Consider the following 24,898-nt stretch of genomic DNA (forward strand, 5'->3'; position numbering starts at 1 on the left):
CGAATTGGATTTTCTTGAGGCTTTTCCCATTCACAAAGATTTAGAAAGTTTAGTTAATGATTTGAAGTCCAATCCACTCCTTCCTAATGCCTTTAAAATTCTACTATCTTAATTCAATTATTTTTGCCGATAGATGGCGTTACCTCCTCGCGCTTGGTACTACCAGAGGGTATAAAAATCCGTTCAGTGGTTGCTTTCCATTATTTGAAGTTAAGATTTTGAGCGTAAGGTGCATTTACCCCTCGCTCCCTATTTTAACTTCGCTAATATTTCTTTATGCTTGATCAGACAGCCTGGCTCAGTAAAAGTAGGCGGCCAGTGCAACTCTGATTAAAAATCTAGTTATAACCACGTGCAGTGCTGATAAGCACTACGTGTTTCTGTGACTCCTTCTCCTATTTTCTTCTTTCTATGTATTTCTTTCTCCTGATGAGGAGGGACCTTTAGCTGCCCTCGAAATCGATTGAGTGTTTCATTATACCTACGCTAAATATAAGGTTGTTTTTTACGATTTTGATTGTCACATTAGCGTGTTTCTCTTCTAGTCTAATGCTAGATTTGTTGACCGGATGATAATGCATGCTAATATAATATAAAAAGAAAAACATACGACAATTATTTTCTTATAAATAAGTAGATAAATGAAAAATGCGTAAGAACAGTAGAAAATACAGTACCGTACAAACAAACCAACCTGAAATCTGTATAAATGCTTGGCTCAAAATTCGATAGGTAAACAAGAACATATACAAATGCTATATGTTATATAATATATATAATATTTTCTTTTTAATTAAAAAGTTGACAGATTCATACAGCAATAGATAGTACAATGCAATTAACTAACATGATGCCAAACTAATATTTACAGTTTCTGGTATGTTAAAGAGCTGACCTAACATATAGTACAATAGAACTTAGTAGCACAGTATACGGATAATGCTATACTTGCTGACTGAATGATAATTATTGCTATTATAAAATTAAGGGGAAAAAAAAGAGGTAACTAAATGAAAAATGCATATGAACAGTAGGAGAGTACGGAACAAACAAACAAGTTATTTGTAAAAATACTAGGCTCAAATATGCAATAGTTAAACAAAAACATATACAAAAGCAGTTGCTTACAAACAAAGAAGAATTTGCGGAAAAAGCTATACTTGCTAACTGAAACTATACATATTGTCAACAATATCTATAGTATCGATAGAACTATATTACTGACTGAATGCGATATTTGCAGACTGACTAAAATTATTTACTGATAATGCTATACTTGCTAACTTAAGAATGAAATTAGCTAACATGAGACAAGAAACAATGATATATGAAAATGCTATAACAGGAAATATGAAATTTCACATAATATTATCATTATTTCATCGTAATTCATATTATTATACTATTATATGAAAGTTCTGCGCTGGCGGAACGGAGTAATAGAACTTAGATAACCGATTATATAACGCAGTAAAAGAAAAAAAGAGCTCAGACAACCGATTACAATAGAGATTAACGGATATTTACCATGCTTGGTAAATTTATTACCAAGCATGAATATAAAAAATAAATAAATTAATAATTGCATACAAAGAGTTCAAGAGTGGGTTAATTCAAAGCGTAAATAAAAATGACAATTATATTTTGAATGTTGTCATCGTCATTTGAAATTACTACTATGTAATATCACGATATTTTATCCTTAGAAATTCCCATTATATTAAACAATTAATTACTTTAAAATTACGATCTTTTTGTATTATGCGTGGTTAATGACACAAATTAATACAAATTTTGTTGAAAAACTTATTTAGAAACTAGTTTATTTAGAACCATAGCTTGAATTTTACATTGAATTGCAGATATCTATAAAATACTTAAAGAAAGATTTTCTTTAATACTCGGTATGAAATTCTTTTTCAAGGTTTGACGTAATACGTCAGATGGGAGGGGTCAGAACCTAATATACTTGCATAACACATTCATTCCTCCTTTAATTTCCACCTGAGGTGTATGGAACTTGTTTCATTCTCCAAAGGGGAAGCGGCATGTAATTAAAACCTGTTCTGATCCAGTTTTCGCTCAACGAGAAACAATTTATGGTGAAAAAAATTTCGACCTTTCTTTACCAAAGAATTTCCTGTATATTTATATTATTATTTAGAAGGCATAAAGAGTTAAGATAGGATATATTAAGTGAGGATAAAGATAGGATACTTTTAAATGAAATTATTCATTCACTGATTAAAAAAATGTTTTTTTAACAAGGGATTCCCCCTTTACAGTTTATTAGAAGCATGAATATAAGAATATAAATATTTTAGCTATCATATTTATTTCGTATAGTTGTAAGCTGCTGCATGAAATAAATACCGCACGATTATTTTTTCATGATCAAAGAATATCCGTACATAATTTTATGCGTACGTAACACATAAAATTAGGAAAAGCGGCAACCTTGTGTTTGGCTTAGATTTTAATCGAGATTCTGCCCATTTCGAGAACAAACAGGTACAGGTAAGGAGGAAAGAATTCTGCTACTTCATCAGGAGCAAAGAATTCTGCAACGAAGGGAAAGCCATGATTTTCCACATATTTCTTTGTGGTACAGAGTATAGTAACATGCAACAGGAGGGCCCATTTCGAGAACAAACAGGTACAGGTAAGGAGGAAAGAATTCTGCTACTTCATCAGGAGCAAAGAATTCTGCAACGAAGGGAAAGCCATGATTTTCCACATATTTCTTTGTGGTACAGAGTATAGTAACATGCAACAGGAGGGCCCATTTCGAGAACAAACAGGTACAGGTAAGGAGGAAAGAATTCTGCTACTTCATCAGGAGCAAAGAATTCTGCAACGAAGGGAAAGCCATGATTTTCCACATATTTCTTTGTGGTACAGAGTATAGTAACATGCAACAGGAGGGCCCATTTCGAGAACAAACAGGTACAGGTAAGGAGGAAAGAATTCTGCTACTTCATCAGGAGCAAAGAATTCTGCAACGAAGGGAAAGCCATGATTTTCCACATATTTCTTTGTGGTACAGAGTATAGTAACATGCAACAGGAGGGCCCATTTCGAGAACAAACAGGTACAGGTAAGGAGGAAAGAATTCTGCTACTTCATCAGGAGCAAAGAATTCTGCAACGAAGGGAAAGCCATGATTTTCCACATATTTCTTTGTGGTACAGAGTATAGTAACATGCAACAGGAGGGCCCATTTCGAGAACAAACAGGTACAGGTAAGGAGGAAAGAATTCTGCTACTTCATCAGGAGCAAAGAATTCTGCAACGAAGGGAAAGCCATGATTTTCCACATATTTCTTTGTGGTACAGAGTATAGTAACATGCAACAGGAGGGCCCATTTCGAGAACAAACAGGTACAGGTAAGGAGGAAAGAATTCTGCTACTTCATCAGGAGCAAAGAATTCTGCAACGAAGGGAAAGCCATGATTTTCCACATATTTCTTTGTGGTACAGAGTATAGTAACATGCAACAGGAGGGCCCATTTCGAGAACAAACAGGTACAGGTAAGGAGGAAAGAATTCTGCTACTTCATCAGGAGCAAAGAATTCTGCAACGAAGGGAAAGCCATGATTTTCCACATATTTCTTTGTGGTACAGAGTATAGTAACATGCAACAGGAGGGCCCATTTCGAGAACAAACAGGTACAGGTAAGGAGGAAAGAATTCTGCTACTTCATCAGGAGCAAAGAATTCTGCAACGAAGGGAAAGCCATGATTTTCCACATATTTCTTTGTGGTACAGAGTATAGTAACATGCAACAGGAGGGCCCATTTCGAGAACAAACAGGTACAGGTAAGGAGGAAAGAATTCTGCTACTTCATCAGGAGCAAAGAATTCTGCAACGAAGGGAAAGCCATGATTTTCCACATATTTCTTTGTGGTACAGAGTATAGTAACATGCAACAGGAGGGCCCATTTCGAGAACAAACAGGTACAGGTAAGGAGGAAAGAATTCTGCTACTTCATCAGGAGCAAAGAATTCTGCAACGAAGGGAAAGCCATGATTTTCCACATATTTCTTTGTGGTACAGAGTATAGTAACATGCAACAGGAGGGCCCATTTCGAGAACAAACAGGTACAGGTAAGGAGGAAAGAATTCTGCTACTTCATCAGGAGCAAAGAATTCTGCAACGAAGGGAAAGCCATGATTTTCCACATATTTCTTTGTGGTACAGAGTATAGTAACATGCAACAGGAGGGCCCATTTCGAGAACAAACAGGTACAGGTAAGGAGGAAAGAATTCTGCTACTTCATCAGGAGCAAAGAATTCTGCAACGAAGGGAAAGCCATGATTTTCCACATATTTCTTTGTGGTACAGAGTATAGTAACATGCAACAGGAGGGCCCATTTCGAGAACAAACAGGTACAGGTAAGGAGGAAAGAATTCTGCTACTTCATCAGGAGCAAAGAATTCTGCAACGAAGGGAAAGCCATGATTTTCCACATATTTCTTTGTGGTACAGAGTATAGTAACATGCAACAGGAGGGCCCATTTCGAGAACAAACAGGTACAGGTAAGGAGGAAAGAATTCTGCTACTTCATCAGGAGCAAAGAATTCTGCAACGAAGGGAAAGCCATGATTTTCCACATATTTCTTTGTGGTACAGAGTATAGTAACATGCAACAGGAGGGCCCATTTCGAGAACAAACAGGTACAGGTAAGGAGGAAAGAATTCTGCTACTTCATCAGGAGCAAAGAATTCTGCAACGAAGGGAAAGCCATGATTTTCCACATATTTCTTTGTGGTACAGAGTATAGTAACATGCAACAGGAGGGCCCATTTCGAGAACAAACAGGTACAGGTAAGGAGGAAAGAATTCTGCTACTTCATCAGGAGCAAAGAATTCTGCAACGAAGGGAAAGCCATGATTTTCCACATATTTCTTTGTGGTACAGAGTATAGTAACATGCAACAGGAGGGCCCATTTCGAGAACAAACAGGTACAGGTAAGGAGGAAAGAATTCTGCTACTTCATCAGGAGCAAAGAATTCTGCAACGAAGGGAAAGCCATGATTTTCCACATATTTCTTTGTGGTACAGAGTATAGTAACATGCAACAGGAGGGCCCATTTCGAGAACAAACAGGTACAGGTAAGGAGGAAAGAATTCTGCTACTTCATCAGGAGCAAAGAATTCTGCAACGAAGGGAAAGCCATGATTTTCCACATATTTCTTTGTGGTACAGAGTATAGTAACATGCAACAGGAGGGCCCATTTCGAGAACAAACAGGTACAGGTAAGGAGGAAAGAATTCTGCTACTTCATCAGGAGCAAAGAATTCTGCAACGAAGGGAAAGCCATGATTTTCCACATATTTCTTTGTGGTACAGAGTATAGTAACATGCAACAGGAGGGCAAACAGTCAACACAATGCAACTGAAAAAAGTCTGATGTGTACCCCACTTAACTTCCTTGCACGGAATATTAAATTATAGGCATTTTTTTCTTGCATTTCATTTAAACTTATTTCTTCGAATTTCATTAGAGATATATATCTCATTCAATTAATGCCTTCTCACTTCGCAACAAGGCAAAAATGCATAAAAACTGGAAATATCTTCATTAAAAATTGAAAGATGTAGAAAAACATAAACACTAAGTACAGTTAAAAGAATACAAAAAAAAAAAAAATTACAATTAAAATTAGAGTTTCTATGCCAAAACAAACAATTCGGCCAGCAAGTCTCACGCTGAAAAAAAAAAAAAAAAAAAAAAAAAACTGAAAGTGCAGAACGACTTAATTCACTATTCTTCTAAGAATCAAATGTAAACAATATAGCTGTTATGGTTAAAAAAGTAAGACTTAGCTGCAATTAAACAACTTTTAAATTGTTAATAATTGTACAACTATTGCATGCAGATTAACTAAGGGCATACAAAGCTTAACCGGAAGACAAAAACAGTATAATTATATCCCTTTGGAAGCAAAAATCGCGCAATTTACCAAAATATAAGAATAAAAAACCTAAGCTCACGCAGCCAATTAACAGAGTGGGTATATATATATATATGATGTACCAGCTTTTGTCCGGAATAAATAGATTGGTGAAGAATCATAGATGTAGTCGAAGCTCAAAATATCAGACATTAAGCTTAAAAAACAGGAGATCCATTTATTATTATTCAGGAGAAATAGCAATTACAAAAATCATATCTCCGGAGTAAATAAAAAAGAACTACTAATAACTTTTTGTATGAAGTTTACTGCATCGTTGCATTAAATTCCTTTGCGAGTCTTTTTATAGCCTCTGGAAAGGCGGAGCTTCCAAGAAATGACGTCAGCCTCGTCAGCCATTCCAGTTCGCTTTAAATATCTCCAGAACATTCTATAACTTTACGTGTAGAAAAGGTGGGAAAAACAACTTGACTACAGGGCTGTAGATTTAATTCCACGTACTTTCAAATAAGAGACCGTCGCCATTAAAAATGAAAAGAACATACAGTTAGAATTTTAAGTGTATTTTTGACTAATTTTATTATTACATATATATATATTTATATTTATATACTTTTACTGCGGCCGATTGCAACTAAAAAGGGAGCTGCTCAACTATATATACAAAACTTCAAGTCTGAGGCTACTCGTTTTTGAGTTATACGAGATACGTACGTATACGTGCGTACGTACGTAAGCACAGACGCCTCGAAAAAAACTCTTCTGAATCCGTTTTATATCCGTGCTATAATTCGTTTTGGGTAAAAGTGTCTTAGTAGAGCTCGGGTGTAACTCTTTAGTATTGAGCACATCTAAAGTAGTTAAGGTTATTATAAATTCAAAGTCAAATAGTAGCCTATTCCACCGATAAACGTTTTTCATGATGTCCCTCATCTATCTTGACCACCGTAAGAGCCAGTCTTCGAGGCTGTATTCTGCTCCATCCTTTTGAGATTGCCTTTTTTCGGCTTAGTCGTTGGGCTTTTCAACCCAAGTACCTTTGGTAATTTTCATTCCTCGGACACGTATTTTTTTTTTTTTTTTGCTCCGGACATTCTCTTTTTGTTTTGATTTTATCTAGAGAGGCAGTCATAATTTTAATAGCTTTCTGTCTTTCTCCAAATGTTGATCGAGTAACTTAAGAAGAGGTCATTTCTACCTCACTCGATGAAAGATTCATTTCTGCTTCTTCGAGTGATTTGCTGTGGGTTTCCTTGTTTTCAAAAGAAAGGTCTACCTCAGAGGTTTTGCCAGCAAAAGCAGAATTTCTAATTGTATTATCATTTTCAGCCATATATAAACTAGAAAGAGACCCGGTGGTGCTGTGACTAGCGCGTCGTGCAGCAGCACCACAGGTTCGGGGTTCGATTCCCGTGCTGGGCAAGGTTGACTCAACCTTTCATCCCTGGATTGGCTCGATAAAATGAGTACCAAGTTCGTTTGGGGATTAAACACTGGGGGGTCCTGCGACAAGCTGACCACTTTACCAGGCTGAGATGTACGAGCACCCCGGAGCCCACGGTCTAGAAAGCAGATATCAGGACACGGCCGTCTATGGCTCTCTAAGAGCTGTTTGTGCTCCCGAGTTTAGTTTTTAGTTTATAAACTGGGAAAGAAAGAACAAGAGGAAGAAGGTCCACGCAGTATTGCCTGTTGCTGGGTAAGGCAAAGTACTCTAGAAGTTTCCAGGCATTAGAGGCTGCGTTAAGACACTGTAACCGCAGTGTTATTCACCCTAAGGCATGGGTCGCATAACACTAATGTTACTGGAGGGGGTTCGTGCTTCTTATTTTATTATTTAAAGCTATTCTGTCAGATAATACAGGACATTCTTGTGTCCACCATCTGCCGACACACCTGGTACCCACTGAAACCCCAGGAGCAATACTACTTTAATTGTAAAAAAAAAAAATCTTTTAATAGTAACAAAAAGGGCCTTTTTTTCACCTTTACTGGAGCGAAGTTAATATGAAGCATCAACAGTAGTCAACGTCTAAGTCCTTAGCAAGCTCTCGAGGGGTTGCATGCTGTTTTTCTTCCACAAGTTCTCGCAGGTGGGCCTCATCAACATCACGGCCTACTGATGCTGATACCAGAGCTTTCTGCTTCTTCAATGACATTAAATGTCATAGTCCTTGTTTTTGAACTTTCGGTACCAAACCTTTAGGGAGTCATATGATACAACATTAGAACTTAAAGCTATACACATTGTAGAGACATTAGGATTTTTCACAAGCAGGCAAGTTGAAAAATTAGCAAACGCCTTCGTCGGGAATCGAACCACGGATCTCTGGAATAACGGCCCAGCTTGCTGAACCACTACACCACGAAGGCACGCTAGGAAGGCGGTTAAAATAGTTAATAACCTAATTTGGTGACATTCTGTGGCTGAATTTTTGCGACAGAATTGAAAGTAAATGTTGGTTCTAATTTGGTAGCGTGATAGTTCCAATTCAGACACCTTGTACTTAATGATGACGATATTTTTATACAAATTTAATAACACAATATTCTAAAGCGAGTTTCTGTCTTTCAAATGTCAAAAATCGTTTGACAAAATTTGCTAAAACGTACCAAAGTGAATTGTTTGTTCAGAGTTGGGTTTATAGTTGTGTTATAACGTATTTCTCCCGCCTTCCTAGCGTGCCTTCGTGGTGTAGTTGTTCTACACGCTGGGTCGGTATTCCAGGGGTCGTGGTTCGATTCGCGGCGAAGGCATTTGCTCATTTTTCATCTCTCCGACTTTTCCAATTAACCTAATACCTCTACAGTGTTTATAAATAGAAAAATGCTTGTTTCCATTAGACAGAATAAGAGAATGCCATGTTTTGTGAATGCAGAGCTGCCTCTCATATAAACCTTATATATAAGAGGGGAGGGGGAAAGCTTGACATGCATTCATATAAAGCAGTCTCACACAATAAGTTTTAGTTGTGTTTATAAAAGGAAAAGAGGTTGTTTCTCTTAGAGATAGTAAGAGCATGCCATGTTTTGTGAATGTAGTGTTGCCTCACATATATACCTTATATGTATAAGGGGTAAGCTTGTTACGTGTAAGTCACAGTCACATGATAAGTTTTGTCGCATAAGTCAGTGAAACATAAGTCAGTAAGTGTCACATGAGCCACACTGTGGAGCTTAATATATAGGACAGCTCAGTAAGGAAAGCAGTCTAAATACCGTGTATTAAAACAAGGTAAGTTACTCTAAAACTTTAAGCATAAGAAGCAATTTATCTTAAAACATAATTTTCATATATTAGCTTGTGCAAATAAGACAAATTTTCCTTGACTGCAGATTTCGCTAAACATAGGAATTTTGAACAAGCTTGCTACGGGTGTGTGAGTGTTTTCCTTTTTCATTTTGAAGGGGGTTCCTCATATGTTTTTTAGAAAGTCCACCATGGAGGTTTCCCTCTCCTTATGCAGATAACCTTCACTTGCTTTGCTACAATGAGATAAAAAATTAAACGGTGTATTTCCTTCAGTGCTTTAGCCCACCAGCGGCCGAGCGTTAAAGTCGCTGAACACTGGTAGTTCGGTCCGAGGTTCGAATCCTGCGAACGGGCTGGCTGCATGGGTGTTTTCGTGGTTTTCCTCATGTGTAACGTGTATACGAGCCAGTTTCCCTTAGAAAGTCCTCCACGAAGGCATCCCTCCTCTTAGGCAGATAGCCCTAGTGTGCTTTGCGATAATTAAATACACCAACACCAACACACCTTCAGTGCTTTATTATTATTGCGATCTGCAGCATAAGGCATTGTAGACGAGAAAATAATAAACATTTAAAACATGCATTTTCCTTAAATTTCGAAGCGCATGTCGAAAGAATAATTTTTAGATCTTTTCTAAATTAGTAGAATAACATTTATAATATTGTTGGAAAATGGCTCAGCTACTTTGCCAGCTTCCAGAAATGGAAGATAAAAGCAGGGTTGCCAGATTTGGTACCAAATCGCTCATTTGGCGATATTTAGCGACAAAATAGGCGATATTCCATACACGAAGCGAGGACATTCAAGAACACATTCTTAGCGATTTTCTCAAGAGTATTCTCGAAGGCAGATTTAAGCTATATATACCCTGCCTGTCATATAAGCGAGCAGTAGAGTAGTAGTATCTATAGTGTACAGTAGTGACTTGAGTTCAGAGATTAGCTTGAGAGCGATCGACCGAGTCGGGATCTGTACGTTAGTGCTTTGTCGTGAAACTGTCTTCTCCGTTATAGCCTGAAGGCTGTGTTGCTGATTGTGTTGTATAACAGGGCTTACTGGCGAGTAAATTGTGTTTGATTCATCATGAAGTGTTATCATCAATTACTCCAAATCCATGAACCCGTAGAAATCAAGAGTGTATTGCCATTGCGCTTACTGTATCCTTTTAATAAACTATGTCAAATCATTCAAAGAGTTTCTCAAAAATATGTGATATATGTATGAGAAAAACTATGCATTTAATGTAAGCCGTTTTAAAAAATATACCCTCCTAATGAAACAATCAATCAATTTCAGGCTACTTTTACTGACAGCTTGCTTCAGAAAGTCCATCACCTGTGACAGATAACGATGTTCTCAGACAGGTTAGCCTTGGAATCGAGATAATATACTTGCTGCCAGTTATGGTCCATCTGTCAGTAATGACGGTGATAGATAAACCGAATATCTATTTGCATTGTCTCCCACCTCAGTTAAGAATATTTTTTCCCTTCCTTGTCAGGTAGCTCCAAGAACTTAGTGTTCAATCAATGAACACTTTCGCCCTTTACATTTCTTTAATGAGTAGGGTTATTGACCTGGAACTGATTTATGATCTTTCTTTCAGCGTGGTGTCTGCGAGACTTTCGCGCTAGAATCGGGTATTTTTCCTTATGCGTGGCAAAGCTTTTCTAATAAGCTTTGTAACTGACACCGATGGGTTGCTGTAAATTGTTCAGTTATGGGAATGCCACATAATTTACTTTTCTTTGGCCAAAATTATATGACATTTAATAAATAATACACATCTTTACTCTAGCCTACAGTTATTAATATCTAGGATAAATCCCACACTTCCATCCCCTCTAAATTTAATTTATTATATTTAATTCTGAACCCTCTTCATAATTTTTTACCAGAGACAAGAGTATTACAAGTCTCATTTACGACAGGGACATGCCATTTACCTCTATATTCTTTTCAAAAGCGATCTTGCCAAGTTTGATATATTTCCTCTCTATTTCAATTATATTTGTGTATTTCATTAATAATAGTGAGATACGATGTACACTGGAAAAAAAAAAAAATCTGAAATGTTTCAGATTTTAAATTACGTCCAAAGGGGCGTTTTTTAATATTTTGTGTGTTACCTTTCTTTATTAAATATCATGTTCCTCGCACTTAAACCATAAGATCCAGTGCAACAGCAATATCGCAAAATAGTTTTAAAACGAGCCTATCTTTAGAATTTCCGATACAGAGACTCACGCGCTGGAGATAAAAATGTTTTTTCTGCACAACGTTGCCATTGCTCGCTTTGAAATCCTTGAGTTTGTTAATCAAAAATTCGTCAAAGTTTTAAAAAATAGGAAATCGATCATAAAACAAATTTCAAATTTCAAATTTGGTCTTCCACATGCTCATATTCGTTGGAGGATTACGTTATTCAAAATTCGATGACTCTATGTACCGTTGTTTTATCACAATACGAGAAATATACATACATTTATGCAGATTTTTCATTATTTAATTTCTTCAAATATAATGCAGGACTCTAACATTTTGTGGCAACAGTTTGAAAAGTGAACCGACATTTATGAGTCCGACGCAAAATGCCAAAACGAAACTAATAGTCCTTCGGGATTCAAATCCCTTTGGACTAAAAAAAAAAAAGAAGGGGGCAGTTCTATATTTCTCATTCTACCGTACCGATTGACGAAATTCAGCTTGTGTTTTTCGTGTCTCGAAATCACGACTTAGGATATGTATTAGATTTATATATAACATTGTTCTAATATAGGTATTTTGACGCCAAATCGAACTTTTTCTGAAATGACATGCCAATTTCTTTCCATATTTCGATTCTATGACTCTAATTATGGGAAACTGAAAAATTTTGTAAAAATCGCCAAGAGTAGTTTTTAAAAAGTTATCTCTCAAAATTTTAGCTCCTGTATGTTAGTTGAATTTGATATATATATTTATTAATATCTCTTTTCTTATTAAACTTAGTTCATTCCTTCTTCCAGAATTCGAAATTTAGGCTTAATCCAAATGAGCGTGAAGAACATGATATTTAACAAATGAAGTTCATACATAAAAAAGGCTGATAATAAAAAGACGGAAAAAAAAAAAAAAAAAAAAAAAACGACGTTTCGCTAGCCATCTTACTAAGAAAACTGGTCATTGATAGGAAAAACTGAGAAAAGATTGAAAATAATAATAATAATAATAATAATAATAAATGTATGGCAACACTTAATACTGCATCGCGAATTCTAAACATATGCTGCTTTTAAAATTTTTGTAATTTTGCTGTTGAAATGTATGTAGCGTAAGTACGAAGAAAATTATGTTTAATGACGTTTTATAATACACGCAGACATTCTCAAAGTAAGTTTTCACTAAAACTTAAAAATTTTTGTAAGTTTGGATCTAGGTAAGTAATGCTTTTTTAGTTTCTTGTGTATTAAAACAATTCTATTCTTGTGTATTAAAAATATTTCAAAGGTCGACACTTTTTTAATGGTTCCTTGTACTTAATTTACTTTTAAAGGTGCTACTTTGGTAGACGGTTGCACGGATTTTGGCGATTTTTCTTTTGGCGAGTAATACGATTTATGGTAAACCCATTGCTGGATAAGTTATTTATGGTAACCGATACTTTGTTGTCATTTTATTTAAAAAATAATGTGTTTTTATTTAAAAAATAATGTGTTTTATTGTGCATAAATTCCGTGTTTTAAATATTATTTATGGCTTCTAAATATTAAAAATCAATTTAATTCTGCATTTTTATTTGAAATAAAATTTTTTTTGTTTATCATAGTCTATGAAATTTTATGTTGCGGATGATGTAATCAATGACGTCACCTTACTTTAAAAGTAATTGGTTTTAATATGTATAAATTTAATCTAATGTTTTAAACATTATTTATGGCTTTTAAACATTATTTTAGCTTATGACCGTTTGAGCGAAGAAGGTTTTAATCACTTGCAAGTTAACCATTCGCTTCATTTCGTAGATCCTGAAACCGGAGCTCATACTAACACAGTTGAAAGACAATGGCGTGACTTCAAAAATTCTTTGCCGGTTTACAATCGTCGAGGAAATTTTGAAGGATACATAGCCTGGTATTTGTTTAGGAAAATTTGTTCTGCATTGAATGAGCATCCATATGTTAAATTTTTTGAAATTATTAGAGACATAGACTGGGATGATTCGCATGTACTTCAGGGAGGGACGGTTAAAGGATCTTCGAAATTTTAAAAACAATACCAATTATTGGATTTTTTATTCCAAATTTTTTTGTTATTTTTAATCTTCATGATCCATTAATTTGGCTCTAAATTGCTTTATCTATTTATAATTTTTTTTTAAATTTTTTTATTCCTGCCCTTGATATTATTTTTTTCAAATTTTTTTCATTGATATCTAAATTATGATTCCGATTTTTTTTGTGGTACTTATCAATAAACAACAGATTAAATGATTCAAAAAAATGTAAGTACATATTTTTCTTTTATTTTATAATTGTATACTTCAATTTTTGTTAAAAAATTAATACATTATTTTCAAAAATTGCTGAGATAATTATTGTCACATATGTTTTAATGTTAATTATATTCTATATAGCGTATTTTAAAGTATTTGAATTTATTAATATTCTAATTCTTTTAAATGTTGGATGATGGTTTTTAATTCGATATTCAATTTCAGTAATATTTTAGTCTAATTAAACGTTGGCACAATGTTTTTATAGCGGTGTTTTTATTCTCTTCTTTGCTATATGAAAGTAATAACCAAACCAAAACCGAAAGTAATAATAACCTTACTTTAGTATTTTATGCTCATAGTAAATGTATTTATTTACACTTGCCTGCCATCTTAAAAAACGGCATTTTCAACAAAAAATTAATCCATTACTTCTAACGATATTTATTATTATTATTTTTTTTTTAAGTTTCGAATACTTTATTATGCGTAAAAACAGCGTTCTTCAAGATGGCTGACGTTTGTAAAAATCGCGCCAACGTAAATCGCCAAAAATCCGTGAACCGTCTACCAAAGTAGCACCCTTTTAAAATGCATTTTTCAATATTAATAATTCCTGCGACTTATGTAACTAATGCAGTGGTTCTCAACCTTTTGATTAACGTGTTACCATCTAAGCAAAACTTGAAAAACTTCAGTACCACCCCTACAGTTTGCAATCATTATTTTTCAATTTATCAATAGAAATATTAAAAATATATATATTTTTCCATTTGTGCAGTCTATTGGCTATTTGTAATAAATGTGCACACATAAAAAAATTAAAAATTGGTTAGCATTCTAATTATCAAAATTTTATTTATATACTTTAACTATAAATTTAGTGTGAAATTGGGCCTGTTTAAGAAATATTAGTTTCTTTATGCCTGGCCTTATTTTATTTAATTTTAACCGTAAATTAGGATCCACTTTTAATTTTGTTCTGTATTTATTTTTCAGATATAAAGTGGAAGAAAATCTTTGTCGACTCAAATAGGTTGTACAAAAAAGCAATACAAATGTAATAGTTCTATTTGAAATGCCTTTAACGTCTTATTTTGGTTCAGCCAAAAGTTAGCGATTGTGTTATTTTGAAATCTTCATTTAGAGTTCGATGACAGGAAATTTCTAACAATTGTTCTTTTCTTTAAGAGGTTTTTGAATCTAATAGCTAAAAATAATTCGTTTCTTTGCGTATCACCTATTTTTCTCTTGCCTACCACCGGTTGAGAATCGCTGAATTTGGGTTGCAAATGCATACAGATTTAAGTCAAATCCTGAGAGCTGTCACAGCGTTCGACAACAGTCACGAAAACATTCACGAATTGAAGTTTAACCAACATTTCAGGTGGTGCTGCCATCTTCTGAGACATTTCTGAAACTGAAACATTAACACTTAAATCAAAGAAAGATTCTTTGCTGAAATGTAGTTAATAGCAGAGCTTTACCGCCATCTGGTGAAGATTTCTGAAACTAGAACGTCAGCACTTAAATGTTGTTAATAACACATCTTTATTTTAAATTTAAAACTACTTTTTACCGTTAGAATCTGTTCATACAAATTTGATAGGGAACAAGAATTCTTTCTTCTGCTATCAAGTTTAATTACTGAAATGCTCAAGTAATATTATAATTAATCATATAGTAAGCAAATCAGTTGTACCATTGATACGAATATATATTAGGAAATCTCATGCAATTAAGAATTTATTCTTTTTTAAGAAAAGCAATAAAGAATAGCAATCATGTAATCAATAATTAAAAAAATTCCAAGACTAATTTTTCTTTACATTTGAATCCATTTAAATAATTTCTGCAAAATTATTTAAATTCCATTTGCTTAATGAATAACAATTAAAATTCTTCACATGCCGAAAGTCTGAAGCTAAACTTTGGATTACACCGTAGTCATACGTTAGACTGTATATATATATTTCAGCAGAAGTATGCAACGAGTATACGGAGACTTTATTAAATTTGTACATGTGGCGCCATCTATACTGAATATGGAGAAACATCTTTTAACGCAGTACCCCAGTTACGCGATTTCGGCCACTTCGTCAAAATTATGTTCCGAAAATAGCCTACTCATCCTACGTCCTTCAGATGCTTGCTTAGAAACCCTCACTTGGTTTATTTAATTCAGATTTGTAGTAACTATTAGGCGAAATATACATGCTTAGAGCATCAAAAAAAGCGAGCAACGCGCAAAAAGTTTCTTTGCCGGTTTTACCATGGAATTTATGATGGGGCTAAACCAAGACAAAAAGAGAAAAAAATTACATAAGCAGTTATCGTATGTGGAGACACCATGGTCCTGAGTCAATCAGTTGACCGTTTTCTTAACCCTAACATTTATACAACATTTTATTAAAACAGTGTAACCAAAAGTGTTTTACATTATTTTTATTATATACACTTTAGTCCTCAGGAGGGAAAAAAGTAATAAAGAAAGCAAACCCATTCCTCTGAAAGGAAATATATTCTCTCTAATCAAGATCAGCATCTCACAGAAGTTTACAACGTCAATTTTCTTTTAAGCCCGTGCGGTCTATCCGATGGCGTAAGATTACGTTCGGTTTATTTGAATTTTTCCGATAATTTTGATTTTAAATTTCATCATAGGTAGCAGCCTATCAATCAATTTTTGATGGATCAAAAATTTTATAAATTAAGCTAGAGATTCCGACCAAAGTTCATCTGGAAGTTTATTTTCTGATTTATAAGATAACAGAAAGATAAAAATCCTGGTATGATTAGTTTAACACAAAAAATATCTTTAAATTAATTTTATACATTAAATGAAATTCTTAAAAAAATACGAAGTCGAATCTTAAAAAAATGGCGAAGTTGAATATTACACTTTCATTACAAATACATATTCATAAAAAATCTTGTACTTAAAATATTCAAACTTTTCTTTTGCTTCTTAATAACTTAATTCTACATTGCAAAAGGTAGAGGAAAAACATTTTTCTGTTTGTAAAGTTTTTCAATAGCATCATTTCTCACACCTTCAGATGACATAATGAAGTTTTAGAGACATTTGGTTATTTCCAAGCAGAAGATATGAAAAATGTGCATTGCCCTCGCTGGGACTCGAACCTCTAACCTCTCGAATACGCGCCGAGTGTGCTGACTACTACAGTACGAATGCATGCTAAGAACGCGGGAGAAATATCTTATACACTTCCCTTTAAAGGAGATTGGGGATTAGGGAACCCAGTCGCCAAATTCTGGTGGTGAGGAATCATCATCCACCACCTTTTAGTTCGGGCGCTATCAGGAATAGAAATTCCACATCTTCTGAAGATGGAAGATGCCTCGGAAACAGTCTCTCATGGTCGAAAATAGGAACATTTATAAATCTTAGTAATTCAGTCTTTTTTTAAATCTCAATATCAGAAACAAAATATTCGTGTAGTATAATTTTTGAATTTATGCTGTACAGTTTTTGAACTAAATATTATATCTTTGTGGAAAGTGGAAATTTATTAAAATAATTGCATTTGTATCTTCATTAACTGCGTACATTTATATCGACTAAACGATGAAAATTCTGAAGGATTTTTTTTTTTTTTTTTTTGTTTTTTTTTTGTTTTTTGTGTGGGGGTGGGGGAACTGTTTATAGAAAAAAAGCTCATAGCAGATTGCGTTCATCATTATCATTAACTAACTTTTGCCAAAAATGGACTTATACCACTTTCAAAGAAAACGGCTCAAATAAAATCCGAATCGCTAGATCAATTAATAAAGTACATTAGAATTTTTAAAATTCCTATACATCGTGAGGGGTAGGTTTTAATTTTATCATTAGAATGTTTTTTATTACTGAAAATGCTTCAGAAAACTATAAAGCAGAAATTCTTTTAAATCAAGAGGATGAGGGGATAAATAATGAGGAGATAAAAGTTTATAACGAAACAATTTATTTACATGATAAATATATCTCGAATTCTGTGAAAATAAATCAATTAAGAGAATTTCAACCAACACCTTATTATTGTTCAGCGCTTTCAAACAACCACATGAAACTCATGTGCAGTTTTTTTCACGTCTCGTGGCTAGCTGAGACGATTATTTAAAATTAAATACTGTCTCTGACTCGAAACTTTTAAATAATTTATACTATCGAATAAATTATACCAAAACACTAGATAAGTCAGCTTTTTACATTTCAATACGGCAAGGAGATAAATTGTTTTCACCAAGCGAATAAGATAAAGAAAATATATGTTTCAAGTCACTTGGAAAATCCCTTACTGAAAACTTTAATCTTCTACGTAAGTATAATAACTTAAAGAATGTAAGTAAAGTATTTTTGTCGGATGTTAAGACAGTAAACTGCATTTTAAATCGTGAGAATAGAATCATGGTCTAGTAAATTGTTCATCTTACTTTAAATTACCTGTACAAGACGTAGCAGAATTTGTGAAATGTTGGTTTTATTTATTGTAAAGGCCCTTATTTTCGCGGGCCGTAATTTTCGCGAAAATGAATATATCGATGATATCGCGAGTTGAAAATTTAGCGAATTTTATATGAACAGAACCGAAAGTTGAAAAATTTCAAAAGTATTTAGGTAAAGTTGAGAAGGTTGAAAAATTCGATTGAATTGTTCGACGTTTTTAACCAACCACACCAAGGTCCTCTTTTTCTGACTGAGCTAGAGAAGAGGAATATTATTCCAGTTTTTGTGCTCGCTTCCTGAACAAGTAAGCTCCAACCTTTGAACTTAACTGTGAATGGCGAGTTCAAGCGTTTGCTCAAGAATGAGTTTATTGAGTGGTATTCTAATAAGCTTCAATTTCTAGAGGATAAAGAATCTGTGGATTTGCGAATATCACGACTAAAACCGATTCACACGTCTTGGCTTGTGCGCGTATTTAACGGTACTGAAGCCAAGCATGAGAAAATTTTGAATGGCTTCAAAGAAGCTGGTATAAATAATATTCTAAGCGAATGAGCTGCCTTCTATTAATTTTATTGGTTTATACTCGAGAAATATACTTGTATATTATTCAAAAAATAGTTATAAGAAAGAAAGTTGTGAAGAAAAAGCTTGTAACTGTGCAATAAATCATTAAATTTTGGGTAAGTGAAAAATTTCTGATTTTTTATTATTATTTGAGGCGGAAAAAAAAGCATTTCGCGAGGCTTAAATTTTCGCGATTAAGCCGGGCTCGCAAAAATTAAAGCTTCGCCAAAATAAGAGCCTTCACAGTATTTAATTACGGCAAAGTAGTCAAGGGCTATCAGCCTAAGGTGACGGATGCCTTCATGGAGGAATTTTTAGGGGAAACTGGCTCGTGTACACTTTACACATGGGGAAAAACACAGAAGTCTACATGCAGCCAGCCCGTTCGCCGGGATTCGAGGCCCAAACAGAACTACCAGTGTTCACGCTGCTCAACTGGTATAGTGGTTAACGCCGCTGACTGCCGTGCCGAAGGGCCTGGCTTCGAATCCCAGTGAAGGCATATTTGTAAATGTATAGTGTCCGTGCGGCATGGGGGCACTCTAAATATACGGCGAGCCGGAAGATCTTTCGAGAGGTTGGTGTTAGGGGAACATTGAAGAACCCCGTTCCGCGGGGTTCTCTCCATCAAAATTACGGGCGGAACTGAACTAAATCGTAATGTTACCTGTAAAGTGCTCAAGGCTGTTGCCAACGACAGGCGTAATCGTGCGCTCCTTACCACGAGAATTTCATGGACTATACGTCAGGGAAGTGAGGATCAGTCAACAACAACAACTAGCTTTCAAGGACTTCACTGCTTGGCTGCTAGTGGGGCTTAATTGTAAAATGTAAGAAGTTATATTTGAATTGTTCACATTGTGTGAAATTGCCCATTTAAGTATTCTTACTATTGGTAGAAACCTCACTACAAAATATTTCATTTTCTGAAAGCAGGTAATAAAGCATACGCGAAAGAATCTTTTTCATCAGATCAAAAAGAAAGGGAATCAGCGAAGCCAACTGCAGTAGTTCCGAGCCAGATGATGCGCAGACCTTGAACATTAATGTGAAGAAATTTTTCAGAAAGCAGTTATTCGAAAAGATAGCAATTTTGCTTTCTATCGTAATATGCTTTCTAAAAGATAAGAAGGACCATAAAAATAGAGTAAAGTACTTATTACGTGTCAGCACTATGTCAAATTTCGGGAGTCGTAATTTTATAGAGCATTTGCAGTTAAAGAAAAGAAAAAAGTTTAGTTTCATTAGTAAATGATGTTACCTTGACCATAAAACATAAAGTTAATGCATCAGTATGCAATAAAGATGAGAGTTTCGGGAAGAATTTTTTTTCTTTTTTCAGTAATTCCAAAAATAATTGCAGATTTAACGGTCTCACATCCAACTGAAATTTTAGTGCAGGAGTTTCCAAATGTAAAATTTGAAGATGATTTAATCTTCCATAACCTGTAGATATGATGTTGGAAGCGGGAATTTTTTACGAGCTTTTAAAACTGGGACAAATTCTTATCAGTAATTCCGATCTCATTGTGAAAGACACAACTTTTAGATTTGTCGTGGCGGGAAATGTTCTAGTAGAAACTGAAAATAGGTTTCATTGTGGGTTTATAAAGAAAGAAAACGAACTGTATAATACTCTAGGAAACCTTTGCAAAACAGCGAATATTAAAACTAAAAAACTCAAAAATAATGAGGTTTTAGTTTTGTGAAAAAATATTTTACTGAGAGTTATAAGCGAGATAAAACCAGTAGGTATGCTACTAAGATGTCCTTGAAAGAAGATTCAGCTACTTTAGAAAGTTTCAAACTGACGGAAACGAATAAATTAAATTCCTTAGTGAACTGCATAGCGAAGAAGCCCAAGTATTTAAAATTATCTTTTGAATTTTTAAAAGAATATCAACAATTATTCCACCTGGTTGATATTAGAGAAGCAAGTATCGTATTATACATTCCTCATATTGGAATATATATAGGGGTTAACAGCATGGGGGAAGAATTCAGTGCAGTGGCGTAGCTAGAACTTTCGGCGCCCGGGGAAGTCCCTGATGCTTCTGCTGGTGTCTGATGCCCTTTCACCTCCCTCTTAATATACTTGTACAAACAAATAACTGCAAAGATAATAAAACGACATGCTGGGAAATAAATTAAAAATCTATGTTTATTTTTGAAGACAAACTTTAATTCCAACTTTTTAAAATTACATTATTATTTTGTGTCCTCTTTTGTTCGCAAACCCATTTGACTTATTTGATTATGGCAAAGCATTCGAGAAAAAGCCTCGTGAGAAAGCCTTATGAGGGAGAATGCCTTATGTAGGACTTTCTAAGGGAAACTGGCTCGTATACACTTTACACGTGAGGAAAACCAAGAAAACACCCATGCAATCGCCAGCCCGTTCGCGAGATTCGAACATCGAATCGAAATACCACTGTTCAGTGATTTTAACGCTCGGCCGCCGGTGGGCTATACTAAGCGGATGATGATAAAACTGTGTAAAGCGATGTATGCATATTTTACTAAATTAAAATGTCGATTATACAGTTTTCTCATTTATGCAGCTTTTCTGAATGGCCCACTGAAAGACATCACCGTGTTTTATTATATTTTCTCTTTCAATATGTATGATTTTCAGATGTATTGTGTCACATACTGGGTCACAAAGTATTCTTTTGAAAGAAATGCACTTCAGATAAATAAAATAAAATTCTCGAACACATTTATATTAATGGATTATACTTGAATCACGCATATCATATCATTAAACAGAAAATTTAAAAATAATTAGTTGAAGAAACATAATTCAACCATACAGCAAACAAATAAAATGAAATTCTAAGAACATAAAAAATTATCTAAAAATAGCAATTGGGATTAAAAAATGTAGCGTAAAGTAAAAATATTTCTAAGAAAAAAAGAAACGAAAGTGCATCAGCTAAATTTCTGAACTACTCCGTAAGTTTTTCTCTCCGTATTTTACTAGTAGGAGAAATATAAACTGTACCCCAGCACATTTTCTTAACGGAGTGTATATTGGTTAAAACAATAATTTTACATTTAAAGTAATGGTTAGGCGTTTTCGTGGTTTTCCCCTATGTGTAACGCGTATACGAGCCAGTTTCCCTTAGAAAGTCCTCCACGAAGACATCCCCCCTTTAGGCAGATAGCCCTCGTGTGTTTTGCCATAATTAAATAATCCAATCCAATCCATTTAAGGTAATGGTATTTCATTGGACGATTCTGGGTGAGTCAGTACCGTAGATTTAGAGATGCGCTTAAAATTACTGCCAACTAATTCCTAAGAACAAAATTGTTACTGTTACACATATTTAACAAGTAAACTGTAAAATATACCAAAATTATTGTAATGTAAAGTTCCAATCAAATTTTGAAACAGATGTAGGTAATAAATTAACAGATTTAAAAATGTTCTTACAATTGTTGCCAACTAATTCCTTAAGAATCACAAAAATTGTTACTGTTACAGGTATTTAACAGTAAACTGTAAGATATAGTAAAATTATTGCAATGTAAAGTACCAAGCAAATTTTGAACCAAATAATAATAACGTAACAATATTAGACAATAGATTTAGAAATGCCCTTATAAATGTTGGCAACTAATTCCTAAGAACAAACTGTTACTGTTACATGTATTTATTTATCTGTAAATTGTAAGATATGGTAAAATTATTGCAATGTAAACTACCAAAGAAATTTTGAGCCAGATAATAATGTAAAGGTATTAGATAATAGATTAACAGATTAAGGAATGCGCTTTTAATTGTTGCCAGCTAATTCCTAAGAGGAACAAAAGTGTTTTTCTTACATATATTTAACAAGTAAAATGGAAGGTATAACAAAATTATTGCAATGTACCAAGAAAATTTTGAACAGATAATAATATAACATTATTAGTTATATAATGCTGAATGTATAAATGTATGTGATAATACGTCAACATTCCAATAAATCATACGAACTAAAGAATGGAATTCCAAACGAGCTGCTGGCGGTGGCAGGGCCGGCGGTATTGAATGGATCAAGCGTTTATTCTTTAAGGACTCTGTGGGATGCTGGTGCTTGTAGATAGTTAGCATGTGAGGAAAATACCTGCTTCACCGTTTGGTAAACATCCGGTGTCCTCTATACTTCTCTTATATGTATTTTAATTCTTATTTCATACAGTAATTTTTGTTTCTAGCAGAGACAAAATGTTCTTTTCGGGTTCACATTCCCAATATTTTTTGTAAAATTTAAGAATGCGATTAACAGTTCCAGTTCTTGTTTCGCTTGTTTTGAATATGTTTCTCAGAGCCAGCATATTAATTTAGATTAGCAACTGAAAACCTTTTCTTAGAGTGGCACCTAATAAAGGATAGGAGAAGAAATAAACAATTGAAAATAAGGAAGCAAAAGTGCTTGGTACAACAAAAGTGTGACAACAAGGAAATTTAAACAGCATGAAGAATTGCAGCTATGAAATGACATACTTTGGAAAGCAATTTCAGATTTAAATCATGCTGACTTTAAAAAAAGGAAATGAAGAAGAAAAGTCTGAATGTTTTCAGATTTTAAATTACGTCCAGGAAAAAAAAAAAAAAAAAGCATTTTTTTTAACATTTTGTGCGTTACCTTTATTTATTAAATATCATGTTCTTCGCACTTAAACCATAAATTTCAGTTCAACATCAATATCACAAAATAATTTTAAAATGAGCATATCGTTAGAATTTCTGATGCACAGTCTTGCGCGTTGAAGATAATTTTTTTTTTTTTGGTACAATGTTGCCATTGCACCCTTTCAAATCCTTGAGTTTGTTACTCAAAAATTCGTTAAAGTTTTGCAAAATATGAAATCGATAATAAAACAAATTCCAAATTTCAAATTTGGGCTTCCAGATGCCCATATTCGGGTGGAGGCGTACATGATTCAAAATTTGATGGCTCTATGTAGCGTTGTTTTATCACAATGCGAGAAACATACACATGTTTATGCAGCTTCTTCATTATTTAATTTCTTTAACTATAATAGAGGGAGATAATATTTGGCGGCAACAGTTTGAAAAGTGAATGAATCAACGCAAAATGCCAAAACGAAATTAACAATCCATCTGAGCAAATTACCCTTTTGGACTAAAAAGAAAGGAAGAAAGGGAAAAGAGAAACTTGTTTAGATTAATTTGCAAAATACTGCATATGCAAACTACTTTTAAAATCTGAAACACACATTAAAAACCTTCTATTCTGAGATAGTGACAAAAAACTTGGATTTGGGAGTTTATCAGGTTCAATGTTTCTTCTAACCTTCTTCGGAAACATACAAGGACCTGACTAAGAACAGAGAGCTTACTAAAGCTATGTTCACTAATTGTAGTAAGTAGACAGGATACAGACGAAGGGTATACAAAACCCTTTATTTTTCTTTATATACAATGACATCCGTACTTCGGAATACAATGACCCTCCACTCGGGGTCTAACGTAAAAGATATCAAAATAAAACTAAACTCTAATTTAACTTTAGAATAACACACGTGTAAGATTGGCCTTATAATAACAGGAAGCGTATGTAGCACAGAGACTGTGAACACTACAATACGTTTAATTTATCAAGAGGATTAAAACCTCTGGCCTGGAAGGCAAATAGCAACTGCGTAACTTCTATGGTAAGCGGCCTGCTTCGAACTCACTGCTTCCTCTCTCTTTCGCTTGGCAAAAAGGCCACACTTAAATACTTGGCGTTCGCCAGACAAACTTTGCATAAAAACCTTCACGCTTATAATTCTGGCCGGAAGTAGAAAATAAGAAGTGATAGTAAAGATTTAAAATAAAATAAACGTTAGTAAAACTTAAGATCCTTACATACTTCCCGCCAGAGTTAATTAGTTTGAAACTGAGGTCTCAAACGACCTTGTTGAAAACTTTTAGCTCTAGAATCTAACGCGAGGCCAACCTTTTACAATCATAACTTCGTTAAAAACTAGAAAATTTAAAAGAAAGGAATTTGTTACAATAGCAGCTCCCAGGATCTACAACAATCTTTTTTTTTTCATCTGTACTGCATCTAAACAGGAGCTTTATTCAATTATGGTTCCTTCCAGAGATCTGGAAGGAAAACTAGTGTAATGAAATGTTACACAATGACATTGCAAATAACATATAGAATATACTTCTCTTAACATTCTTATTTCATTCATGATTATTTTAATTATCTCTCCCCC

The 24,898-nt window shown here is 34.2% G+C and overlaps 1 protein-coding gene across 1 annotated transcript in view; it reads left to right on the forward strand.

Annotated features, from left to right (window-relative positions):
* Positions 1-12,749: 12,749 nt before the first annotated feature.
* Positions 12,750-24,898, forward strand: part of LOC118189388 (uncharacterized) — a 45,729-nt gene continuing 33,580 nt past the window's right edge. The window contains exon 1 of the mRNA XM_085816090.1: positions 12,750-12,817. Within this exon, the coding sequence (XP_085672216.1) occupies positions 12,785-12,817 (33 nt within the window). The 5' untranslated portion in view covers positions 12,750-12,784. The remainder of the gene's footprint in view (positions 12,818-24,898) is intronic.

Source organism: Stegodyphus dumicola, chromosome 4 (assembly GCF_044657685.1).
Source record: "Stegodyphus dumicola isolate Sdum_Otavi_A_Nest chromosome 4, ASM4465768v1".
NCBI classification, from domain to species: domain Eukaryota; kingdom Metazoa; phylum Arthropoda; class Arachnida; order Araneae; family Eresidae; genus Stegodyphus; species Stegodyphus dumicola.